Source organism: Scardinius erythrophthalmus (assembly GCF_964197995.2).
Source record: "Scardinius erythrophthalmus genome assembly, chromosome: 15".
NCBI classification, from domain to species: Eukaryota; Metazoa; Chordata; class Actinopteri; order Cypriniformes; family Leuciscidae; genus Scardinius; species Scardinius erythrophthalmus.
Window position 1 is genome coordinate 15,019,554 of NC_138235.1, and position 21,698 is coordinate 15,041,251.

Genomic DNA, 21,698 nt, shown 5'->3' on the forward strand with positions numbered 1-21,698 from the left:
CAAGACTCTTAACCACTCGTGCCAAATCCTTCCCCTTGGCAGGATTTTGTTTAGAGAAGCTCTTGAGGAGATTTTCTCAGATTTAGTTAAACAGCCGATGTCATTTGTGTCTAAATGCAACAGGTGGGAATTTACATTATATTTGGGAGTACTGTTCACAAACAGTCTCTGAACTTCTATAGTGTCTCCATTTCTTTTTCTTTAACACTCTTTGGCTAAGGGTTCCCAGACTTTGCCAGCTGAGCCTCAATGATTTAACTTATTTATTTGTAAACCCTCTGTGATTTCCAGTAATTTTCTAATCTTTCATTAAATGTAGAAGTAATAATAATTGATATGATTTAATTTTTTATACAAGATCAAATGAATCATTATATTTATGATTGATAGTAATTTTACACATTTTTAGCATTAGCATTTCTTTTTTTTTTATCTAGATTCTCCTGCTTTTTGGGTGTATGCACACTAGGCGATCTGAACCATGTCGGAGCACGTTTGACCCCCTTTTGACTAGTGTGATCTGTCCGTGGGAACGGATCAGGACTACAAGTAGTGTGATTGCTGACCGCGCCAGAGAACTGAATAATAATAATAACTGGTAATTTGCGAGTAGATGCAAATTCCACCCTCAATGTCAACTGAATTAGTAATAATGTTCTGAAATGTGCAGCATAACAAGTCAAAATCGCTGCACTGCATAAGTGATAAATCTATCAGGCCATCTATTAGCCATGTTTCTTCCTCTTTTCTTCAAAAACAAAAAGTTGAATCTTAGGGCACATTTACATGACAGTGATGTACTAAAAACGTTTTTCGCATACAGACATTGTCAAAATGCTCCCCGTTCACATAGATCCGTGAAAACGATTACTGTATTATTCATGCCCGGCCAGTAGATGGCGATGTCACTTTGTAAAGAAACACTACGCACCTATAGACTGAACACGTAATGCGCATGTGCACAACGTCACCGAAATTCCCGTTTTCGTAGTTTTTACAGAGACGATAATGGTATCATTCTCAAAAACTTGCATTTTGAAACCTGTTTTCAAAAGTTTGTGTATTCAGGCCCCCAAAATGCTGTTGTCGTGTAAATGAATGGCTAAAACGCATAAACACTTTTCCTTTTTTAGTTGAAAACGGTGTCGTATAAACGGCCTTTCAGAAATCAAAAAATTTGTGTTTTAAATGTGTAAATAAACGGCCAATGTGTAATTTTTCTTTTTTTGCAAGAACCCCTTGTTGAGGAACCCTGCTGTAGGCGATACTTAAAGCTTGTTTTATTTTAAACCATAATTCAACAGTTTAATAAGGGAACTTAAAGATTTCTCACCCCTTTTGTGTACAGGAAAGAAAGATATTTGGAATGTGTACTATACAGATTGATATAGAGCTCCAAATGTTTGTTTAAAATTGTACATCAAACTATTGTAACTCCGATATGGATCCAGAAATCTCACCATTTGTCAGACATGCCCATTTAAATAAGTTACCACATATTCATATACTATATTATAGGGCACTCCTGTCTTGCTGTTTAGAGTATCTAAGGCAGTTTGCACCCTTTAATTAGCACACTTTCATCATGTTTAACTAATGTCTTACATGTAGAATCCTCCTTATCATCCAGTATCACTAAGTTATCACTCAGCTTGAATATGCAAGGGTTTTCCATCAACAAACCAATGGCTGTGGAGACGACACAATGGCATGTGTGTGTGCACTGTGCATGCAATTAAGGGTCAATCTATAAAAAACATGTTTTCCTAAAAAAGAGAACAGCTACATGCACTGATTCAGGTCCTCATGGTGTTTTTTTCTTCCTTTTTTTCTCAGCATCTGACTTGGTGCCATCATGAGTGGGGGAGTGAATGTGAAGAGTCTTCCACGAGCCCAGCCGGGCTCCGGCATACCTATGCACAGGACCAGACTCCCCTCCCCGAAACCTGAGCCGAAGTGCACCAGCAGTGGCCTTCCGAGACCATCCACACACATCCCTGTTAGCAACAAAAGCCCCTGTAGTAGCAGCAGCCCTACAGCTGTCTCCACCAAAGATGTACTGAGGGACACCACCCTCAGAAACCAGCATCTGCTTCTAAGAGGCAGTCCCCCTATTCAACGTTCTTCCACCAGTTCTCAAACACAGACCCAAGACTCTAGATCAGCCCATAACAGTCCACAAGTTCGACGGAAAGTGTCCCCACTTTCAAGGGGTCATCTGGATGGGTCCAAGACAGAGAGTATGCTTGACCTCCGGTCCAATGGCAACAAGAACTTCCAGAGTGGGATCTTTTGTTCTCAGACAGGACGAATGGACAATGGTAACGGCTTGATCTCAGAAGAACTCAAGTGCCATGAGGAGAGGGCTGCTTCTGGAAGCAGTCAAAGCAAGACGGGTATCCCTTCGTTCAAATTTAGTAACAAAAACTTGAGGCCTGGTCCAGCAGTCACTAACGTTGATACAAGTCTCCTCAGAGTCCATAGAGAGAGAGTGTCCCTGCAGAAAAGTGCCTCCAGTAGCTTCTCAGATGAGGAGATGTGCACCCCAGATGACCTCAGCCCGGAGGTCCCACAGAGATCACCACCTGAGGCTATTGCAGTCCCCAAACATGACGCCTCTAGTGTTGAACTGCTCAAAGCCAAACAGACACCGAAGGTCAATATGGCGGCCGTGGCACCTTTCAGATACAGGTACGTTATGAAAAATACACTGAAGGAGGGTAGCACTGCTATGATCGAAACATCAATTTAGACCACAACCAAAAAAGAAAAAAGACCTGGCTGGTTTTTCTAGTTAGTGCAGAGTCAGTATAATGTTGACCTAATTGTAAAAGCTTTTTGACCAAGGAGGGCTTGCTAGTAAAGCTAGTTAAGAAGTGTGATTGGGGACATCAACCCCTAATGCTCGAGACTGATATGTAAAACACAACATATGCTAGTGACTGTCAGCATCCTTGTTCACATAAACATCCTTGTTGATCCTGGAACAACATTCTAATCAACCAATCAGATTTGAGGGATGATTAACGTTAATGTCAGGTTTCGGCTTATAGCCAGGGTTAGGTCCTTCTACATCAGTGTTATTCACCATAATTTCCCTCTGATTTCAGGGATAGCTTATGGTTAGGGTTAGGTTTAGGGGTAGAGATAGTGTTAGGACTATGTTTTTGGACAGGAATGTTGTTGATCCTGGAACATGTTTTACTTGGCAAAATCACGACGATCGTACAACAGTTTGTCACTGGGTCAGTACACTTAAAGGGGCAACTTTGTATCTTACCTATGCCAAAAATTAGTCCTTTTCCACTCATAGGGCCCTATTTTAACGTTCTGAAACGCAAGTATCAAGCGCAAAACGCAAGTAACTTTGTGGGCGGGTCTTGGGCGCTGTTGCTATTATACCGGCGGGATAAATGACTCTTGCGCCCGACGCAAATCTAAAATCGATCTATCTATCTATCTATCTATCTATCTATCTATCTATCTATCTATCTATCTATCTATCTATCTATCTATCTATCTATCTATCTATCTATCTATCTATCTATCTATCTATCTATCTATCTATCTATCTATCTATCTATCTATCTATCTATCTATCTATCTATCTATTTATCTATCTATCTATGCTGCGTCTGTGTGTAGATGAGAGAATCAAAGTGTACATGCGTTGTGCACACGCTACATTGATTATGGCCAAGCATGCGCCCTTAAAATAGCATATGAATAACATGCGCAACGCGCCACTGACTTTAAACTAGTTTTTTTTTTCGGTCAGTGGCGGAATTGTTTTCTAAACCTGCAAAATAGCACGAGGGAACGTTTGCGCCGGAACACGCCTCCTCTTTGCGCTGAACCGCCCTGGGGAGCGCAAGTGTATTTCTTAGTTAACCGACGTGCGTCTGTGGAGGGAAAAGTCCGCTGTGCGCGGGTGCAAAATAGGAATGATACATGCGTCGGTGTACAAAGTCAATTGCGCTGGGTGCAAGATAGGGCCCATAATCTTTCCAGCACTGAATCAGTCAAGCGGTTTAAGTTTCTGTCCCGCTCTCAGAAACTGTGTCGCTCTTGCTTAAAAGCTTCTCCTGCCAGCATGAATAGTCTTCAAATGATCTGCCCCTTAAAGGGACAACTTTGCATCCCTAAAATGTGTATATTAGTACCTTAGAGTAGTAATATGTATCCTTACAGTACTACTAAGAAGGTATAAATTTTGAAGGTACCTTTGAGACTACTGCCCAAGTGACAAGCTGTTGCACCTCTAAAAGTAGAATTTGTGAAAAGTCCTGCTCATATGAACTGGAGTCAAGGCCATCATCAGGAGAGGTGCCCACTAAGGTCATCTATGCATGATGGACAGTTATTAAAGCAGTTACATTTGAGACATTGAATATTGTTAACCATGTAAATATGCAAATAAGGGCAAACCCCAGGGTTTACAAATGTACAGTCTAAAATCTTGAAACCCGACTCCTCAGTATTATTTCACTTAGGTAACTCAAGATAAGTCAGGATTGCAATAGGATTACATTAAGCTGTTTTTAAAATTGATTCTGAGTTAACACTTGCAAGTGTGAAACGTCCAAAAGAAAAATGATCAGGTCAAGTAAAATTCTTTTTTTTTTTTGAACAACAATGGAAATTCCCAATCTTGCAGAAACTTAAATGAAAATGTATGATATCCTTCTAACTAGCTAGTGTGTAAGAAATTTAATCAGGGACTTATTTTATTTATTTTGATCAGCATTTCAGTTTTCGAAATTTGTTTGTCAAATTGTCTTGTTTTAACGGTTTGTACATGCACTGCATCACATGGTTTGTTATTTCTCCAGCAATTCAATTCTGCTGCTGCATAATTTGTCTTCCCTCTATCTGTCTTGCCACCTGTGTCCAGCTCACTCTCTCTCTCTGTCGCTTTTGTCTCTTTCACTCTTTTTCTCCCCATTTCATCCAGTTTTGACCAATATGACAGGCCATCACTTACGCTGACAGATTAGCCCCCTTTTCCACTCGTAATCTTTCCAGCGCTGAATCAGTGAAGCGGTTTAAGTTTCTGTCCCACTCTCAGAGACTGTGTCGCTCTTGCCCTCTGTATGCCTGCTGGGAATTCTGGGGCACAGTAGATGGTTAAAAAGCTTCTCCTGCCAGCATGAACACTCTCAGAATTATCTGCTCTAATGAGTCAGTGCAGTGGACACCCGGTGGGCACAGGATACACTGGCATCAGGGCCACTGCCATGTTAGAGTAACTGAATATAAACCAGCCGTTACAGTGACAAAGCTGCTGTTTGAAAATAGCACTGAACATTGATTATTTTCAGATTGTAAAATACCAATTATGCAACATCTGAACTTCTAGGCTTTCAGTGAAATAACACCTGCATATTTGCACATTTCCAAGGAGCAGAGCTGGTTTTTGGTTATGAGGCTCTGGGAAAGGCACTGTGTCTAATTGTCTTATTCTTTTCATTTTGTTTTATAAAGGCGGCAGATTGAGGAAGACATATCTCTGGATGACTTCAGCGACTGTTCCTCTGACTCAATTGAAGTCTGCTGTGATGACCTCAATACTGGTGAGTTGTTTGCACTCTCCTATATTTTGCATAGGCTTTAATATTAATCAAAATGACCAACAGTCTTATTAGTTTACATTCACATCACAAAGCCAAAGTGATCTGGATGTGTTGGTGTTGGTGACCTTTTAAATATGACCAATATGAGATGCTCCTAAACTGTCCCAGATGCATAAAACACACTGGCCTGGCATGCACCTAATTTCAAAGATCTCAATAAAATGTGCAATAAATGTACTATCAGTGTTAGGCACCAGTCTTAACACATTTGTAATTCATAAAAAAAAACTTCATACACCTGTTGCATTCCCGGGTCCGTTTAGACCCGTTGGAACGTAATCTCATAAAACAATCATAACTTGAATCAATGTGTAAACATTTAGAAATTTTGAATTTTACCATGTTTTTACTGTGCTATTACTACATTTATGCCCTTTTATTTTTGCCCTTTTTATTTTATTATTTTATATTAAAACATTAAGAAATGCTTGAAGAACTACAGCAAAAAGCAGTGTGGTGCAAGAATATATATATTTTTTTATTTTTGATACATTTTCTTTTAATGTAATTAAATATTTTATGTATAGCCTATATATATAAATATTTTTATAAAAATTTATAAGAGCAAATAATATGATAATTACTAGCATAAACTCAATTGACTTCAATAGATTTAATTAAAGTCCTTTGAACTTATAATTCATTAAAAGCAAGTGTCATATTTGTGCAGGGGCATAGTTTGTGGGGGGGGTGGGGGGGAGATAACCCCCCCAATATTTAAATATATGCATTACAAATCCCCCCCCCCCCAACATTTATACCATGATCACAATATCAGGAGGCATACCCAAACTTCAACCCCCCCAACCCCCCCCCCCCCCCCATGTTCAAACCAATCTACGCCCTTGTAGTTGTGACCTAATGTACATCATTATATATTTTTAATGAATATTTCACACATGACTTCTGAAATTTCACTAATGAATTTCTGACTGTTCACACTACTCACATTGCAAGCAAAAAAGATTGGGTTTCCCAGAATTTGTTTTTTAAATTCCAAGCATTTTTTGATGTTCAAACCCAAATATGTGGTGAAGGAAGATTTGAGCCACGTTCAACTGCGGTGTGAATGAATGAACTAAAGGAAGATTGTTTAATGGAATCCTGAAAGCTGAGGACAGAGAGCATTAAATCAGTCCTTCCTTCTACTTTGTGGCCTAATTCTCCATCTCTGAGTGCCTTGTTGCCTGTGGCTGTGGGTGCGTGGCACAGTGAGAGAAAGCAGGCGAAGAGAGCGATAGCAGCAGGATTTCCACTCCCTGCAAAGAGAGTGAGTGCAGCGTTCACGAAGACCGTCTTCACCCCACTGCTCTAACAGACAGCCTGGCCTACTCTGACCCTCACTCAGACAGACATGAAGCCAGCTAGACCACCCCAACTGCAGACGGAGAGTTCAGCTGTACTCTATTAAATATAAAGGTTACAAAAAGGGGTTTACAGTCTGATGCCATAGAAGAACATAAGCTCCAAAGATCCTTTGTTTTAGCTTGTGAAAGCAAGTGTTGCTTTTACCCAAAACAGCCTAAAGCAACCACCTAGCAATTTCTCAACAAGCATAACAATGATTCATGAGTCTTTGGTAAAATTAATCTACTCTAAAGAACAATTAAAGAGCCAAATGTTAACCTGAATGTTTAACCCCATACACAAAAGAAATATATTTGAAATATATTTTCAGAATATATTTTGGAATATATGCAAATATTTGAAATTGGCCCAATAAATATATTTCACACTTAACATCATATATTTTTGTTATATTTTAGAATATATTTCAATGTATTTGGAATATATGCCACATATATTTTTGACACTTTTGGGGAACCATACAGAAAAAAAATACATTGAAATACATTCTGAAATATAACAAAAAATATATGATGTTAAGTGTGAAATATATTTATTGGGCCAATTTCAAATATTTACATATATTCCAAAATATATTCTGAAAATATATTTCAAATATATTTCTTTTTTTTCTATTTGTGTATGGGACTTATGCCTGTGTTTTTTGGTATGCTGTAATATGTTGGTTAATATTTACATATTAATTGAATGTGTTAACAGTGTTTATGAACCTAGAGTATTGAGAAATGAAGAGAGAGAGAGACAGAGAGAGAGAGAGAGAGAGAGAGAGAGAGAGAGAGAGAGAATTGGCGATGAATGATCTAAGTGTTGTGAGTTATGTGTGTTAGTGATGAGTGATCTGAGAGCGTAAGTGTTATAGTGAGTGGGCTCAAGGGTTTCATCAGGTTTGCGATCAGATCCACCCCTGAGAATCGACAAAAGCTGATCTGCAGATTGAATTACACTTTTCCCATTTCAACATCTGCCGGCTTCCTTCCCCTCAGATGGTTGACACTCAAATGTACACTGATAATACAGTGCCCCTCTCTCACTCTAACACACACACACACACACACACACACACACACACACACACACGGTGTGAGAACTGCACTAAACATGCACTTTGATTCTTGAACTTCTTTGATGCATTACATCTGAAGTTTGTATTTATTTTGTGCCAATGGTGTCAGTCTTATAAGAGGCCTAGAAAAAGTGTATTGAGTGTCCACAGTAGCCATCATGTTGAGATCACATGATGGACTGTGTCTTGCAGTCCGTAGGTAGTAAACACAAACTTATAGACATCTGAAACTTCAGTGATTCAGAGCTAATGCCGTTTCATAAGTTGTTTCATAGAGTGCTGCAGTAATGACGTATTCTTGTAGGCCAACCTGTACGTTAGCATCACACTGGTCCCCTCCACTAAAACCCAATAGGGTTTTTCCATTGACTTTTGGATTATCGCAGAAAACAAGGTCTGTGACCAACAAAAGTTTGATTTTTACACGGTTTGTTCATCAAGATAATCTTCACAAACTTTTCTGAAGCTTAAATACAATCGGCAGATGTAAAAAGCTAAACGTAGGTTGCATGACTTCAACATCACCATTACTAGGCTTCAGCTTTTTCAGTCTTTATTTAAAAACATTTTCCCTGAATGTTTCAGTATAATGGAATGAAACATGAAAAATATCTTGAACTTGTGTTCACCACAGACATTTTTTCAGTCCAAAAACCCTTCAGAACAATGGAACTGGAAGTGCTAAAATGCTAAAATTGGTTTTGGCATAGACAAATACATAATTCTTGCAGCACTCTATTGGAGTGGGTGAAAATGTAAACATGGCCATTCATGTTCAGAACGAGCTGGCCTTGGGTTTTTCCTTTTCTTTTTTTCTCGAGTTTCTTCTCGAGACCTTCTAAATAGTAGCAGCTGATAGCATCTGACAAAATAACATTTTTGCAAGAAAATTTGTAAATTCACTATATTAGATTTTTGATCAGAGACCAATTAAAAGACACCCCCGCCCCCACATTTAATATAATAATTATTATTTAAATTGTAGTAAACCATGCATACTGCACAATATTCAGTAAGATAGTATTATATTTCTAACATTGCCTTTTTTCATTCATTAATTGAATGGCACTCTCTGAATTAAATATGTGACAACATTTTTGGATAATGCTGTTTTGAATGTTGCATAATGCATTTTATTAATATAAATAGTAGGCAGTATTCTGTGTATAGGCCTACTCTGCATTATGCTAATACTTTGTTCTGAATAATGCCACTTTCTTTACTCATTTGAACATTACTTTTATTAAAAATGCAAAATGCCCATTTAATTTCCGTATACTGTACGTTCACCTTTAACCAAACGAATTAGCATAAGCATAGCATAGCATAAGTTTGCAGTTTTAGAAGCTGATCCTGGATTTCACCTTTTATTTTGCAAATGTAAACTCCATTTTAACATTAGATATGAAGTGTAATTCCTTTGTTTGGGATTTTCCTAAATCTCATGGCAGCTTTGGTAAATGCTTCGAGGATAGAAGACCAAAAGCTGCCAGATCTGGTTTTATGGCAATTAATTGGGAGAAAATCCTGATTTTAGCGTTTATGCTTGCACGTTTTTGGCAGATTGCAGGCATCAAGGCCGAATTAATTTTTAGCATATGGCAAGGAGAGGGAGGCAAAATCTGACCCACTGGCTGAAAGACAAATCGCAAATCAGCACTGGCCTCTTTTTAAAGTTGACTCTTCAGATTTGACTTCTCCAGCATGAATATATATTTCATCTGCTGAATTTGAGAATCTGCAGTGAACTAGAGTGCATGTGAATTGGCATCAAAAATTGCTTTACACACACACATACATTATACATACTGTAAAAATGAATGTATGTCAGCTAACCCTATTAACACATGTTTACCCAGAAGCCTATCAGATTTGAGGAAATTATCCCTGTTGCTTGTTAATCGTTTGTTTTGGCACCCCAGTCGCTCACTGTTTTAATATACTTTATTTTGCTTGATCTTAATCCCAGTTTTGAACCTGTTTCAAAGCTTAGATTCTCTGAGAAAAGTTTAGCGCACCTCATAAACCCTGACATGGACTGTTTGTACAAACAGAGAGGAACATTCATTTCTTAAAATGGAATCTCACATCATGTTGATACATGAGACTGGGCATTGGAAATCAGTTGCTCTTAGGAAACTAAACTAAAGCCATTATAAATGCTAATTGTCTTGATGTCGGGAGGGACGAGTGTAATGGGCTCAACATGGATGGTGTGCATTTGTGGCTGTGTATCCTTATACTCAGCTGGCATACACACTTGTTTTAGTAAAAGCGTGTGAATGTTAGCATGCTAGGCTTTTGTATTTTCTTAAGAAAACAGTGGTGTTTGCACAAGTCACTGCCCACAATGCAAGGGTGATTGCTATGGTTTTGTGATGTGGTTATTAATGTGTTCACATTTTGATTTCAATTTGTTATGTGGTTGCCAGGGTGTTGCTATGCAGTTACTAAGGTGCTGCTTTGTTGCTTGGGTGTTCTGTGTATTTGCCTGAGGTGCGTTTCCCAAAAGCATCGCTAGCCAACTATGGTCACAAGTTCTGTCCTTCTCTACGTAGTTCATTGAATCGGTGTTTCCCGAATCTATAGTTCCAACGAACATCTGCAAAACAGCATCGCAAAATTGTCTGGTCTGAACCACAGCTCTCGACCGTGGTTAGAAACATAGTTTCTTGTTTGCATGACATGTTGACTTACTGTATATATCCTTATCTTCAGCAAAATAAGCAAGCTGACATATATTTTATTACGAATATATTTACGTCTTTTAGTTTGTCAAGAGATTTAAAGCGTTGTTTTTGAAGAGTGCGCATGTGTCTACGTACTCTAGTGCGTAATAACTAGGGTTGGGTACCGAGACCCGGTTCCAATAGGTAACCGGTTCCGACGTAAACGGTAGTAACCAGACCGAATAAGAACGAAACTTTCGGTGCCTGATTTCGGTGCCTGACGTTTTTTACCGCCCCCTATAAAACATCTCGCGGCACGAATGATCCAATAATAAAACATCTCCAGTAAACCAGCAGAGCGAGCATTAATTTAGTTCGTTTGTTAAATAAGAGGATATCTAGCGCTGAAATGCGTTTTTTAAATCAAGTGATCAAAGTGCTCGTTGCCGCTGCGATCAGTGGCGCGGATACAGTGTTTTCTCTTGTGGCTCGCGCCCACCGCAATGTCACTCCGACACGCGCTTCGTTGCGGAGATCGATCTATTTATGAGGCGCCGTCTATATGATTATGTGCGCGGAGAGTTTGTGTGTGTGTGTGTGTGCGTGTGTGTGTGCTCGCGTCTCAGATGAGTATGCGCGGTAAGTTCCGCGCGTCTCGTGTGTGTAGAGTTTGCGTGTTTGTGCGTGAGCGAATTTAGATGTGATGTTGAGCATTTCATATTAGTTTGAGCATTCAGCAGTATACATGTATGACTACTTAGTAGGCCTATGTGTATGCAAGGGTTTCATATGTGCGTGAATGAAGTTTGATTTAAAGGAATACTCCACTTTAAAATGAAAATTCTGTCATCATATACTCACCCTCATGTTGTTTCAATTCTTTATGAATTTCTTTCTTCTGCTGAACAGAAAGGAAGATATTTAGAATAATATCAGTAACCAGACAGTTTCTGGTCTCATTGACTTCCATAGTATTTTTTTTTCCTACTAGCCTATGGAAGTCAATGAGACCAGATACTGTCTGGTTACTGATATTATTCTAAATATCTTCCTTTCTGTTCAGCAGAAGAAAGAAATTCATACAGGTTTAAAACAACATGAGGGTGAGTATATGATGACAAAATTTTCATTTTAAAGTGGAGTATCCCTTTAAGCCCTAGACGACGCCTATCTATTCATTCTGGTGAAATCACAAAATATAATGGACACAAAGTGTCCCTGCTTGATATACAACCACTGATGAGCATAATCGTAAAAAAAAAAAAAAAAAAAAAAAAACTACGAATGCGGATTAGAACCCAAAACCTCTGACATGCCTGACTAAAGTTCAAGTTCAGCTGCCAGTGTTCCTCTTCGGATAAGTCTAATATTTTAATGCCAACTGCAAATCTTGCATATCAAGTATGAAGTATATCAATATCAAGTATATTTATATGAGGCTATACTGTGTGTGTTAAATATTTCTGCTCAGTGTCAGATATTTCTCTGTTTTGTAAAAGTCATAATATGAGAAGACAAAATTTTGATGTTAACTCAAGTGTTTTCGGCTACATCAGTAGCCTTTTAAAGGGCACAATTTTTCATTTAATCAGAAATCAGAAAATCTTTTTCAGAAAATCAAACACACACACACACACACACACACACACACACACACACACACACACACACACACACACACACACAGAGGTATTATTTTTGATAAAGTGTGTGCGGTTTAGTTTTGTTAAGTACCGTTTCAAGAACCGTTTAAGCACCGGAACCGTTTGAAAAATACCGAGTAGGTACTGGTATCGGATAAAACCCAACCGATACCCAACCCTAGTAATAACAAGTCTATGATTGAATCTGGAAATGAGAATTAGTCATCAGATGCCAGTAATTGATAAATTATCAAATGCTGAAAAAAATCTAGCATTAATTTGATCTCAAAATTGATTATTTTAAAGAAGTTATTACTCCACCATCTGCATGACATCATTAACCAATGTGGTTGAACGACGAATTTGCGACAATACAACGCTATGTCACGACCAAATCGTACGAATTCGTACGTGCGATTAAAAGGTGGCTAATTCTCAATATGCCTAAACCAAAGTGATGGGTAGGGGTGAGGTCAGGGGTAGGTCATTCGTACGAATTCATACAAATTTGGCAACTCGTAAAATATGTATGATTTAGCAAAACTTGTATGAATTCGTACGAGTGAGGTCGTATGAACTGGTACGAATTAGCCACCTCGTAAAATTCGTACGAATTGCTGTGAGATTGCGTTGGACAATATGGTTTCGGAAAACAGTCTTGACTAGCTTGTTGATTTCTTCAATGATGCATCGTACTATGGTAGTTTAGGAGCGAGTTACATCGTTGTTCGGGAAACACACCCCATGAGCGTTACTTTGCACAGTGTTATTTTAGTATTATCTATATATTATTATTGTATTTATTGATATTTTAAATTCAGCTCTTTTATATTTTTTTATTTCAATTTAAGTTTACATTTTATTTATTTTTAATCTGCTTGTGTCATTAGTGTTTTATGGAATCTTTGCGACAATTGCGACACAATACTGACTTTTCTTCTCAGAATTTAGAGTTATAAAGTCAGAATTGCGTGATAAAAAGTCGCAATTATCTTTTTTATTTTTTATTCTGTGATATTCTGACTTAATAACTCGCAATTGCAAAAAAAAAAAGTCAGAATTGCAAGATAAAAGTCGCTATTAAATTTTTATCTTTTAAATAGTTTTATTCCGTGGCAGAAACAAGCTTCCATCGTTTTTAAATATTTGATATCGCTGGTATTTCTGATGTCACAAACTACCTTGTAACCAATCAGATCAATGTGTGATCGTCAACGAGTGGATCTCTGAGCTGGTGTGAGTGAGTGGAGGCGGGGCTAATTTGAATATTCATAGAACCGTATATATATATATATATAGCCTATATATATAGGCCTATATATATATATATATATATATATATATATATATATATATATATATATATATATATATATATATATATATATATATTGTTTTTTTAGTTTTAGTTTTATCATTTTAGTACTTCAACTTCAACTTATTTTATTCAGTTAGTTGCCAAGGCATCATTTTTGTTGAAGTTTAGGTTTTTCCATGTAATATTTTTATTTTATTTCAGCTTTATTTCAATTAACAAAAATGGTTTTAGTTTTAATGAACAATAACGACACTGGCTATGTGGTCGCTTAGGTGATCTGAGTGATTTTATCACATTACTACACTCTTAAATAAAGATTCTTTACTGGCATCAATGGTTCTAGGAAGAACCTCCAAGTACAAGATTTTTTAACAGAATTGCAGAAAAGGAACTTTTTATAATAATAATTCGTTACATTTATATAGCGCTTTTTCTGAGACCTCAAAGCGCTTTACATGGATGGGGGAATCTCCTCAACCACCACCAATATGCAGCATCCACTTGGATGATGCGACGGCAGCCATATTGCGCCAGAACGCCCTGCACACACCAGCTTACTGGTGGAGAGGAGACAGTGATGAAGCCAATCAGTATGTGGGGATGATTAGGAGGCCATGATGGACAGAGGCCACTGGGCAAATTTGGCCAGGATGCCGGGGTTACACCCCTACTCTTTTTCGAAGGACATCCTGGGATTTTTAGTGACCACAGAGAGTCAGGACCTCGGTTTAACGTCTCATCCGAAGGGCGGTGCTCTTTTGGCAGTATAGTGTCCCCATCACTACACTGGGGCATTAGGACCGACACAGACCACAGGGTGAGCACCCCCTGCTGGCCTTACTAACACCTCTTCCAAGAGGAAGAGGAAAAAGGTTCTTCAGATTATGAAAAATGTTATTCTGTTCACTGAAATGTTCTTTGGGGAACCAAAAATGGTTCTTATATTGAGAATCACATGTGAATCCCCTTTTGGAACCTTTGGAAATTAAATTGCACCAAGTCAGATAACAAGAGGTCAGCCATCCTTTTAAATCAGTCACTAGTGATCACAGTGGTCATCAGATAATAACGCTGCAGTGATACATCCTAGTCCTACGAAATGGGGCTAACCAACCATGGCAGAGACACAGATAGAGATTAAACAGCTGCACAGACGGGACATCGCCGTTTGCTAAAGCAAGACATAGAATGCTTCAGTGACAGAGGTGATTAGTCATTAACTTAGATATTTACATTGCTTCCATTTCATGAGACCACTGTCACATGCAATCTGATTAGGTTTCGTTTTCTCTGTGTTCTGTTCCCGTTTTTTTTGCCTGCCTGATTTGCTAATTAGTTTGCATGGTTCTTAATTAGTTAACACCTATTCTATTTCAATCAATGATCCCTATGTATTTAAAGTTCTCCTGTGGTGAAAATCAAGCTTTTAATGTTGTTTATATGTCTATGTGGTGTTTTTAATATGCTTTAAGACAAACCATGTGCAAATTCATAAGTCAACACCATTGCTGAATATTTTCTCTTTAAAACTGCAGTGAACCAAAGAAAGTGATCTCAAAAACACGGTTTGAAATCGCTGGTGTTTCTGACGTCACAAACTACCTTGTAACCAATCAGATCAATGTGTGATCATCAACGAGTGGATCTCTGAGCTGGTGTGAGTGAGTGGAGGCGGGGCTAATTTGCAAATTCATAGAACCGCTTATACTAAATGAGGCAAGGGTGTAGAGTTACATTCAAGCTTTTTTAGGCATGAAGGCATTTTTTTCAGCGAAAAATGTTAAATATGTAATGTTGGTGATCAAAGATGAATTTTAAAAGGGTCATATAATGGTACATGCACTTTTACAAGCTGATTGTACTGAAATGTGTGTTGGCAGTGCCTGTACACAACCATCATAAAATGATAAAAATCCATCCAGTGTTTTTTTTAAATCTTCTTATATGTTTCCTCCTGTCTCAAATCAAGCTGTTCCATATTGTGACGTCACAAAATCGACACCCCTCCCACGATGGCTGATTGACAGCAATGTTTCAAACACAGACCCGCCCTCGTGAGCGAGTTATCAATCATAGCACGAACCGACAGGCGCGTTCATTGTTGATAGCTGGAGTGCTGAGTAGAATGGCGTCTAACGATTGTGGTGTTCTATTCTTGGGTGTAATAACGAACACAGCAGTCATTTAGATGTTCCTAAATCCGAACCGCTGAAGACGCAGTGGCTGAGTTTGTTTTCGAAGGGAATATTCCCCACGATCAACGTCAATGCTGTCATGTTTGCGCGAATCATTTCACCAGACTGCTTTATAAACGAGGGTCAGTATAAAGCTGGATTTGCTAAGAAGCTGCTCCTGAAAAAAGGATCAGTACCAACTATTCGTGTTCCTGCTGCACCTCCAGAAGAACTGAAGTGAGTGTAACGTTTTATTGACCTTTATATTAATCTTTGCAAATAGCTTGCACGCTTCACGATGAATGTGGCTATTTTTACACTCAGGGTACAAAATGGCATGTTTTCTATGTACGACGTTATCAATATAATTCATAATCCCACGTTTTTAATGAACGACGCGTTGTGGTTATTGTGTTTTTGGGCCCTATCTTGCACCCAGCGCAATTGACTTTGTACACCGATGCATGTTTCATTCCTATTTTGCACCCGCGCAAAGCGCGCTTTTCCCTCCACAGAAGCACGTCGCTAAACTAGGGAATGAACTTGCGCTCCCAGGGCGGTTCAGCGCAAAAAAGGAGGCGTGTTCCGGCGCAAACAATCCCTGGTGCTATTTTACTGTTCCATAAAACAATTGCGCCACTGGCCAGAAAAAACCTAGTCTAAAGTCAGTGGCGCGTTGCGCGTTGTTCATTATGCTATTTTAAGAGCGCATGCTTGACCATAATGTATGTGTGCACAACGCGCATACACTTTGATTCTCTAATCTACACAGAAGCAGCAGTTTTCATTTTTGCAAATCATATTATTACAAACGATAGATAGATAGATAGATAGATAGATAGATAGATAGATAGATAGATAGATAGATAGATAGATAGATAGATAGATAGATAGATAGATAGATAGATAGATAGATAGATAATTTGGGTGGGTTTCTCCATCCCAAATGTCACTTATCTCTCTTTTACGGCCGTGACGAGAGCGTTGCTCTCCTCGGCTGTGAACCGCTCCTGGCGCGCGCCTGGCAAATCCTCCGTTATAATAGCAATACGCCAAGGAAAAAGCGCGTCTGCTCTTAAAGGGAATGTGAGATGATGCTCTGATTGGTTTATTTCACGTTACGCCCAAACCACACCTATGAATAATGAAGCTACTTCAGACCAACCCATTTTAGATTTGCGCCGGGCGCAAGAGTCATTTATCCCGCCGGGAAAATAGCAACAGCGCCGAGACCCACCCACAAAGTTACTTGCGCTTTGCGCTTTGACACTTGTGTTTCAGATCGTTAAAATAGGGCCCATTGTGTTACAAACGGTGTACGCACAGAGCAGAGGGGCGGGGTGAGCAAAGCTCATTATCATTTAAAGACACATGCACTGAAACGGCGTGCTGAAAACAGAGCTGTTTTTGACCAGGTAAAAGGAGTGTTTTCTTACAATACTAATGAGAATTTTTAATTAAAGTATATTACAAACTTTTAATTTAGACCCTAAAGAATCATATTAGCTTGTACAAAAATGACATTATATGACCCCTTTAAGGGATACAATTATTGACTACAGGGAGACTTTAAGCCTTCAGTTTCCTGTTTTCCATTGTCTATGTTATTCCAAGTGGTTGAGTTACATTATTCTCCAGCGATATCCTGTGTTTTAGCAAAGACTATAGAATTACACAAGGCTCGTATTGTTCTCGTCACTCGCGTCACTCGTCACTCAATATGGCGGAATAAGTCCCGCCCTCTAAATAAGAGCCAATCGCCGATTGGTAAAGTCATCGCATCACTGCAGCTGCCGTTAGAAGCTCCGGTTCCTAGAAACAGTCAGACGCGAGCTTCTACTGCACATTAGCTTGATCCAGCCTGAAAAAAATTGTTTTCTGTCATGATTCAAACATTTAGAAACAGTTGTTGTCAGATTTCATTGGTGATTTCAAATTTAATCGTAAGCTTGGCGAACAGTTTTGGAGGATTTGATGTTTCCCTATTCAGAGAGATAGGAGCTGCACTTTCATGCCCGAGAGGTGTTTCAAAGATGGCCGCCGAGTGAAATGACTTGTCCTAAAGTGACTTTGGTTTTAGTTAATGGGTTATTATAAAGACTATTTTGTTTACTACTCCTTTGTCATGCGATTCCTATGCAACCTATGCCTGACAACAACTGTATAAGAGTCGCACAAGGACACACATTAAGACATTTTTAATAATGTGTTCGGCTCATTTAATGCCTGCTTTGTTTCTTTGTGTCAGTGCTTTGGAAAATAAAGCCCATTGAGTGAGCAGTGCTCATTTAGGGAGCAGACATCATAGTTTGGCACTAATCACAAAGTAAGAATTGCATTCTAATGCAAATGTTCGTGTAACACGTGAGCAAGTAAGATAATCAGATATGACTCCATTCAGGGCCTATAATATAATATAATATAATATAATATAATATAATATAATATAATATAATATAATATAATATAATATAATATAATATAATATAATATAATATAATATAATATAATATAATATAATATAATATAATATAATATAAGAACAGAATAGAATAGAATAGAATATGATTTTTTTGCAGCTAGTCTGAGAAATTATTATTTATTTTTTTTGGCTCAGAACATTGCCTGACAGCCTGCGGGAGTGTTTTTCTTTAAGGTCATCTTGTACTTTTGAATTCAGTAGAACATTGCAGTTTATTTGAAAACAGATAGCATGATCAGTTAACACTTTACACTGCTGAGTGGGACAGTAGAGAGAAATGTGCTTCCTATTTCCTATAATAACCATCTTTTACAGACATAAAAAGAAGTTTAGTATGTGAGGGAGTAGTACGTGTAGGGTATTACAGGAATTGACGCACAGCCATACGAGAACACATGAGTAGGTAGCCAATGAAGTAGAGGTCATGAATCTATGGCCCAGCATTAGTCTGGCTTGTAGAGAGGATTTCCTCCTAGTTCCTCTGGTCTCTGTGGCTTTGTTTGGAAACATCGGCCCTTGGACTGAGTCATACTCGGGTGTGGTGTAGTTTAACCATCAGTAATAGACCTTTTCCTTTTTAAGAAAGGTTTAACAACTGGAAAACAGTAAACAGATATGCTTACTTTTAAGCCAAAGAGATTTATTCAACTAAGTGTTATGTGAATTTTAGACAGAACTTTTGGCTAAAGCTGAATGAAATTAATGCATCATATTATCACCTTATAAAGTTGTCTCTCTCTGTCGTTTATATTGCTTCCATATTTTGGAAATGTTGGACAATTATGGCCATGGTAACGGTGATGGCAAAATTAATTTTATAAAATGACTCTCTAAAGGTTCTAGTGCAGTCTTGTTCTGGAGAGTTATTTAAGTAGCAGTGTCTTAATTCTCCCTATGGGGAAATTACAGAACAGATTGCAAGGCATAACAATACAATACAATATACTTCTTTTTGTAAAACGTACCCCAATGTTTTATTTACGAAATACAGTGTAGAGAAATGTACAATTAATGTCTCCAAAATGTCTCCTTTTAATATTTAATATATTTAAAAAAATATTTTAACAGTATTTTAACAGCTAATATTAATTTGTCTAATAATAATATTTTATTTTTACAATTTAATAATTTATAGGATTGGCCTAAAGGTTTAGGCAAGGTTTTTGAAACTCCCTCCACATACAATCATTTGATACACGTTTGACAAGACACTCTTATACAGCAATATCTTTGGAAAGTTACAAAGTGACAAATGGGTCATATAATTGGACTTTGAATGTTTGACTCAAGCTAAATTTTGAGTTACTCTGAAGTTTGTCCAGCAATTTTGCAATGGTGTCTGGGTCTTCAGCACAGGACAGTCGGCTCAGTGTTGGAGCCCCACAAGTAAGAGACGAGGTGGCGACCTGTGGTGAAATTTACGTGAGTGCGCTATCTTGAGCCCACGGTCAAAACAGAGTGCTGTTTATAAGCAAGGGCTTCCCCATGAACAGATCTAGCTCTGTGTGTTATTCCTTCCACTTTATATCTGGTGTGACATTAATGTCTCTACTGGGAGGAACTTTGGACTAGCTTGCTGGTTTGGATATGTTTGCCTCCTTGAATCACGTCTGACATTAGAAATACAAAGTTAGAATGAGGTTAACACTTTCAGTGAAAATACTAATTCGTCCTGGACTGTTTTTTAAAATGAAATGATACTTTAAATCATGTGCTGTTTACTTTCCTATGATGAAAAATCTTGCACTGAAGGAGAGATTCAAGCCATATTTAGAGACCAGAATATCATTGAGATTGGCTTTTTGAGCAAGCAACCACCTAGCAACACCTTAGCAACTACCCAGAACATGGCAACTTCATAGCAACATTCTAAAAACTATTATTCTATAACTATTAATCTATTATTGTTGTTGTATAATGTATTTTTTAAATGCTTCTGTGGTCTTCAAAAAGGGCTAGAAATGTAATTGTCTGACTGACCAGTAGTATGCAAATGTTTTTTTTTTATATACTGTTCATAACGGTCTCTAAAGGGTAGCACCAACACTGTTTCCCTTTAAAGCTGTTTGCTGCATTTGAATATTTCCGTTTGCCCTTTGGATTTCCGCCAAATAAACTGCAAAGATATTTCAGAAACTTTCACAGACTTTGTTCAGCGATTTTCTCATTGACTCATTAAGTATTAAGTTGACATCAGGAATTAATGCATTAAGTGCATGATAGGAAGAAACGGACGTATTATGCATATTAATTAATGGATAAGGTAATGCACCACCCTGAAAGCATGCACTTACTTGAGCCTACTGATTGACTGATAGATGAATATTGATACATAAGTTGGGTTTATGTTATTAAGTGCAATAGTAGTGCCTTATTTGCAAACTTGATAAGAATACAGAGAGAATGATAGATTGAGTTGCTTTATCAACCCTTTGTCCTTGAGCTAAGATGTATGAGGTCAGTTATTTCCACTTGGATGGTCTGTTTGGTAGAGCTTGGCCTTGTTGAGATGAAATGACAGAACTAAGTAGAGCACTCTCAAAAATTGATTCAAACATGGCTAGATCCCTTTCGGCTTCAGAGGAAGGAACTGTGTGCGGTCTTGTGTGTATCGTACTGTTGTGACATGCCCTTCCAAACGCTGGTGAAAAATTAGGTCCATCCTCTGACAGAATGGCGGTTGTTCTTTCCGAAGCTCAATCTTTTTTCATGGGGGTAATTCACTGTGACACATCTGAGCCAGAACCTAATTGTCTATACATTTGTTATAGCCTGAAGTGTCATGCAAAGTTTCTTTTTTTTTTAAGATAGGGCACCAGGGGCAATCCTGGCAAACTTGGCTCCACAGATTAGATAAGATAAAAAAAAGAAAAATACTTTTTAATAATATTTACTTTTTTAAAAATGAATCCAGCTAAATTATTTAAATTAACTTTTGTTCAGTTTTGAGTGACATGAGTGTGGGTAGATGATGACTGAATTATCCTTTCTAAAGCAAATTATCTTTGGAATGTGTGACTCAACTGGACTGACAAAATTTAGGTATGTGAATGGAAGATCTCTGCCATGTTGTATATGTGCAAATTAATTATGAAAGTTTTGTAAGGGTATGATGCTTCAGTTACATGGCCGTTACAGACGGTTTATGATTCTGACAAGTAATAAACATGCAGCAAACACATTTTTTACAGAAGCTCCTAGATATTCTAAAATAGTCATTTAAATCAGTTTTCATAATGTAATATTTCTTAAAATCAACACAAGTCCGACAACATAATGTTACTAGTGATTATGTCCTTGCAGTGAAAACATTGTTGGTTTTATGATAACAGAGCATTGTAGTGAACC

The 21,698-nt window shown here is 37.9% G+C and overlaps 1 protein-coding gene across 1 annotated transcript in view; it reads left to right on the forward strand.

Annotated features, from left to right (window-relative positions):
• Positions 1–2,626: 2,626 nt before the first annotated feature.
• Positions 2,627–21,698, forward strand: part of nav1a (neuron navigator 1a) — a 143,067-nt gene continuing 123,995 nt past the window's right edge. Inside the window, 2 exon segments of the mRNA XM_081386368.1 lie at positions 2,627–2,691; positions 5,485–5,573. Coding sequence (XP_081242494.1) covers positions 2,663–2,691; positions 5,485–5,573 — 118 coding nt within the window. The 5' untranslated portion in view covers positions 2,627–2,662.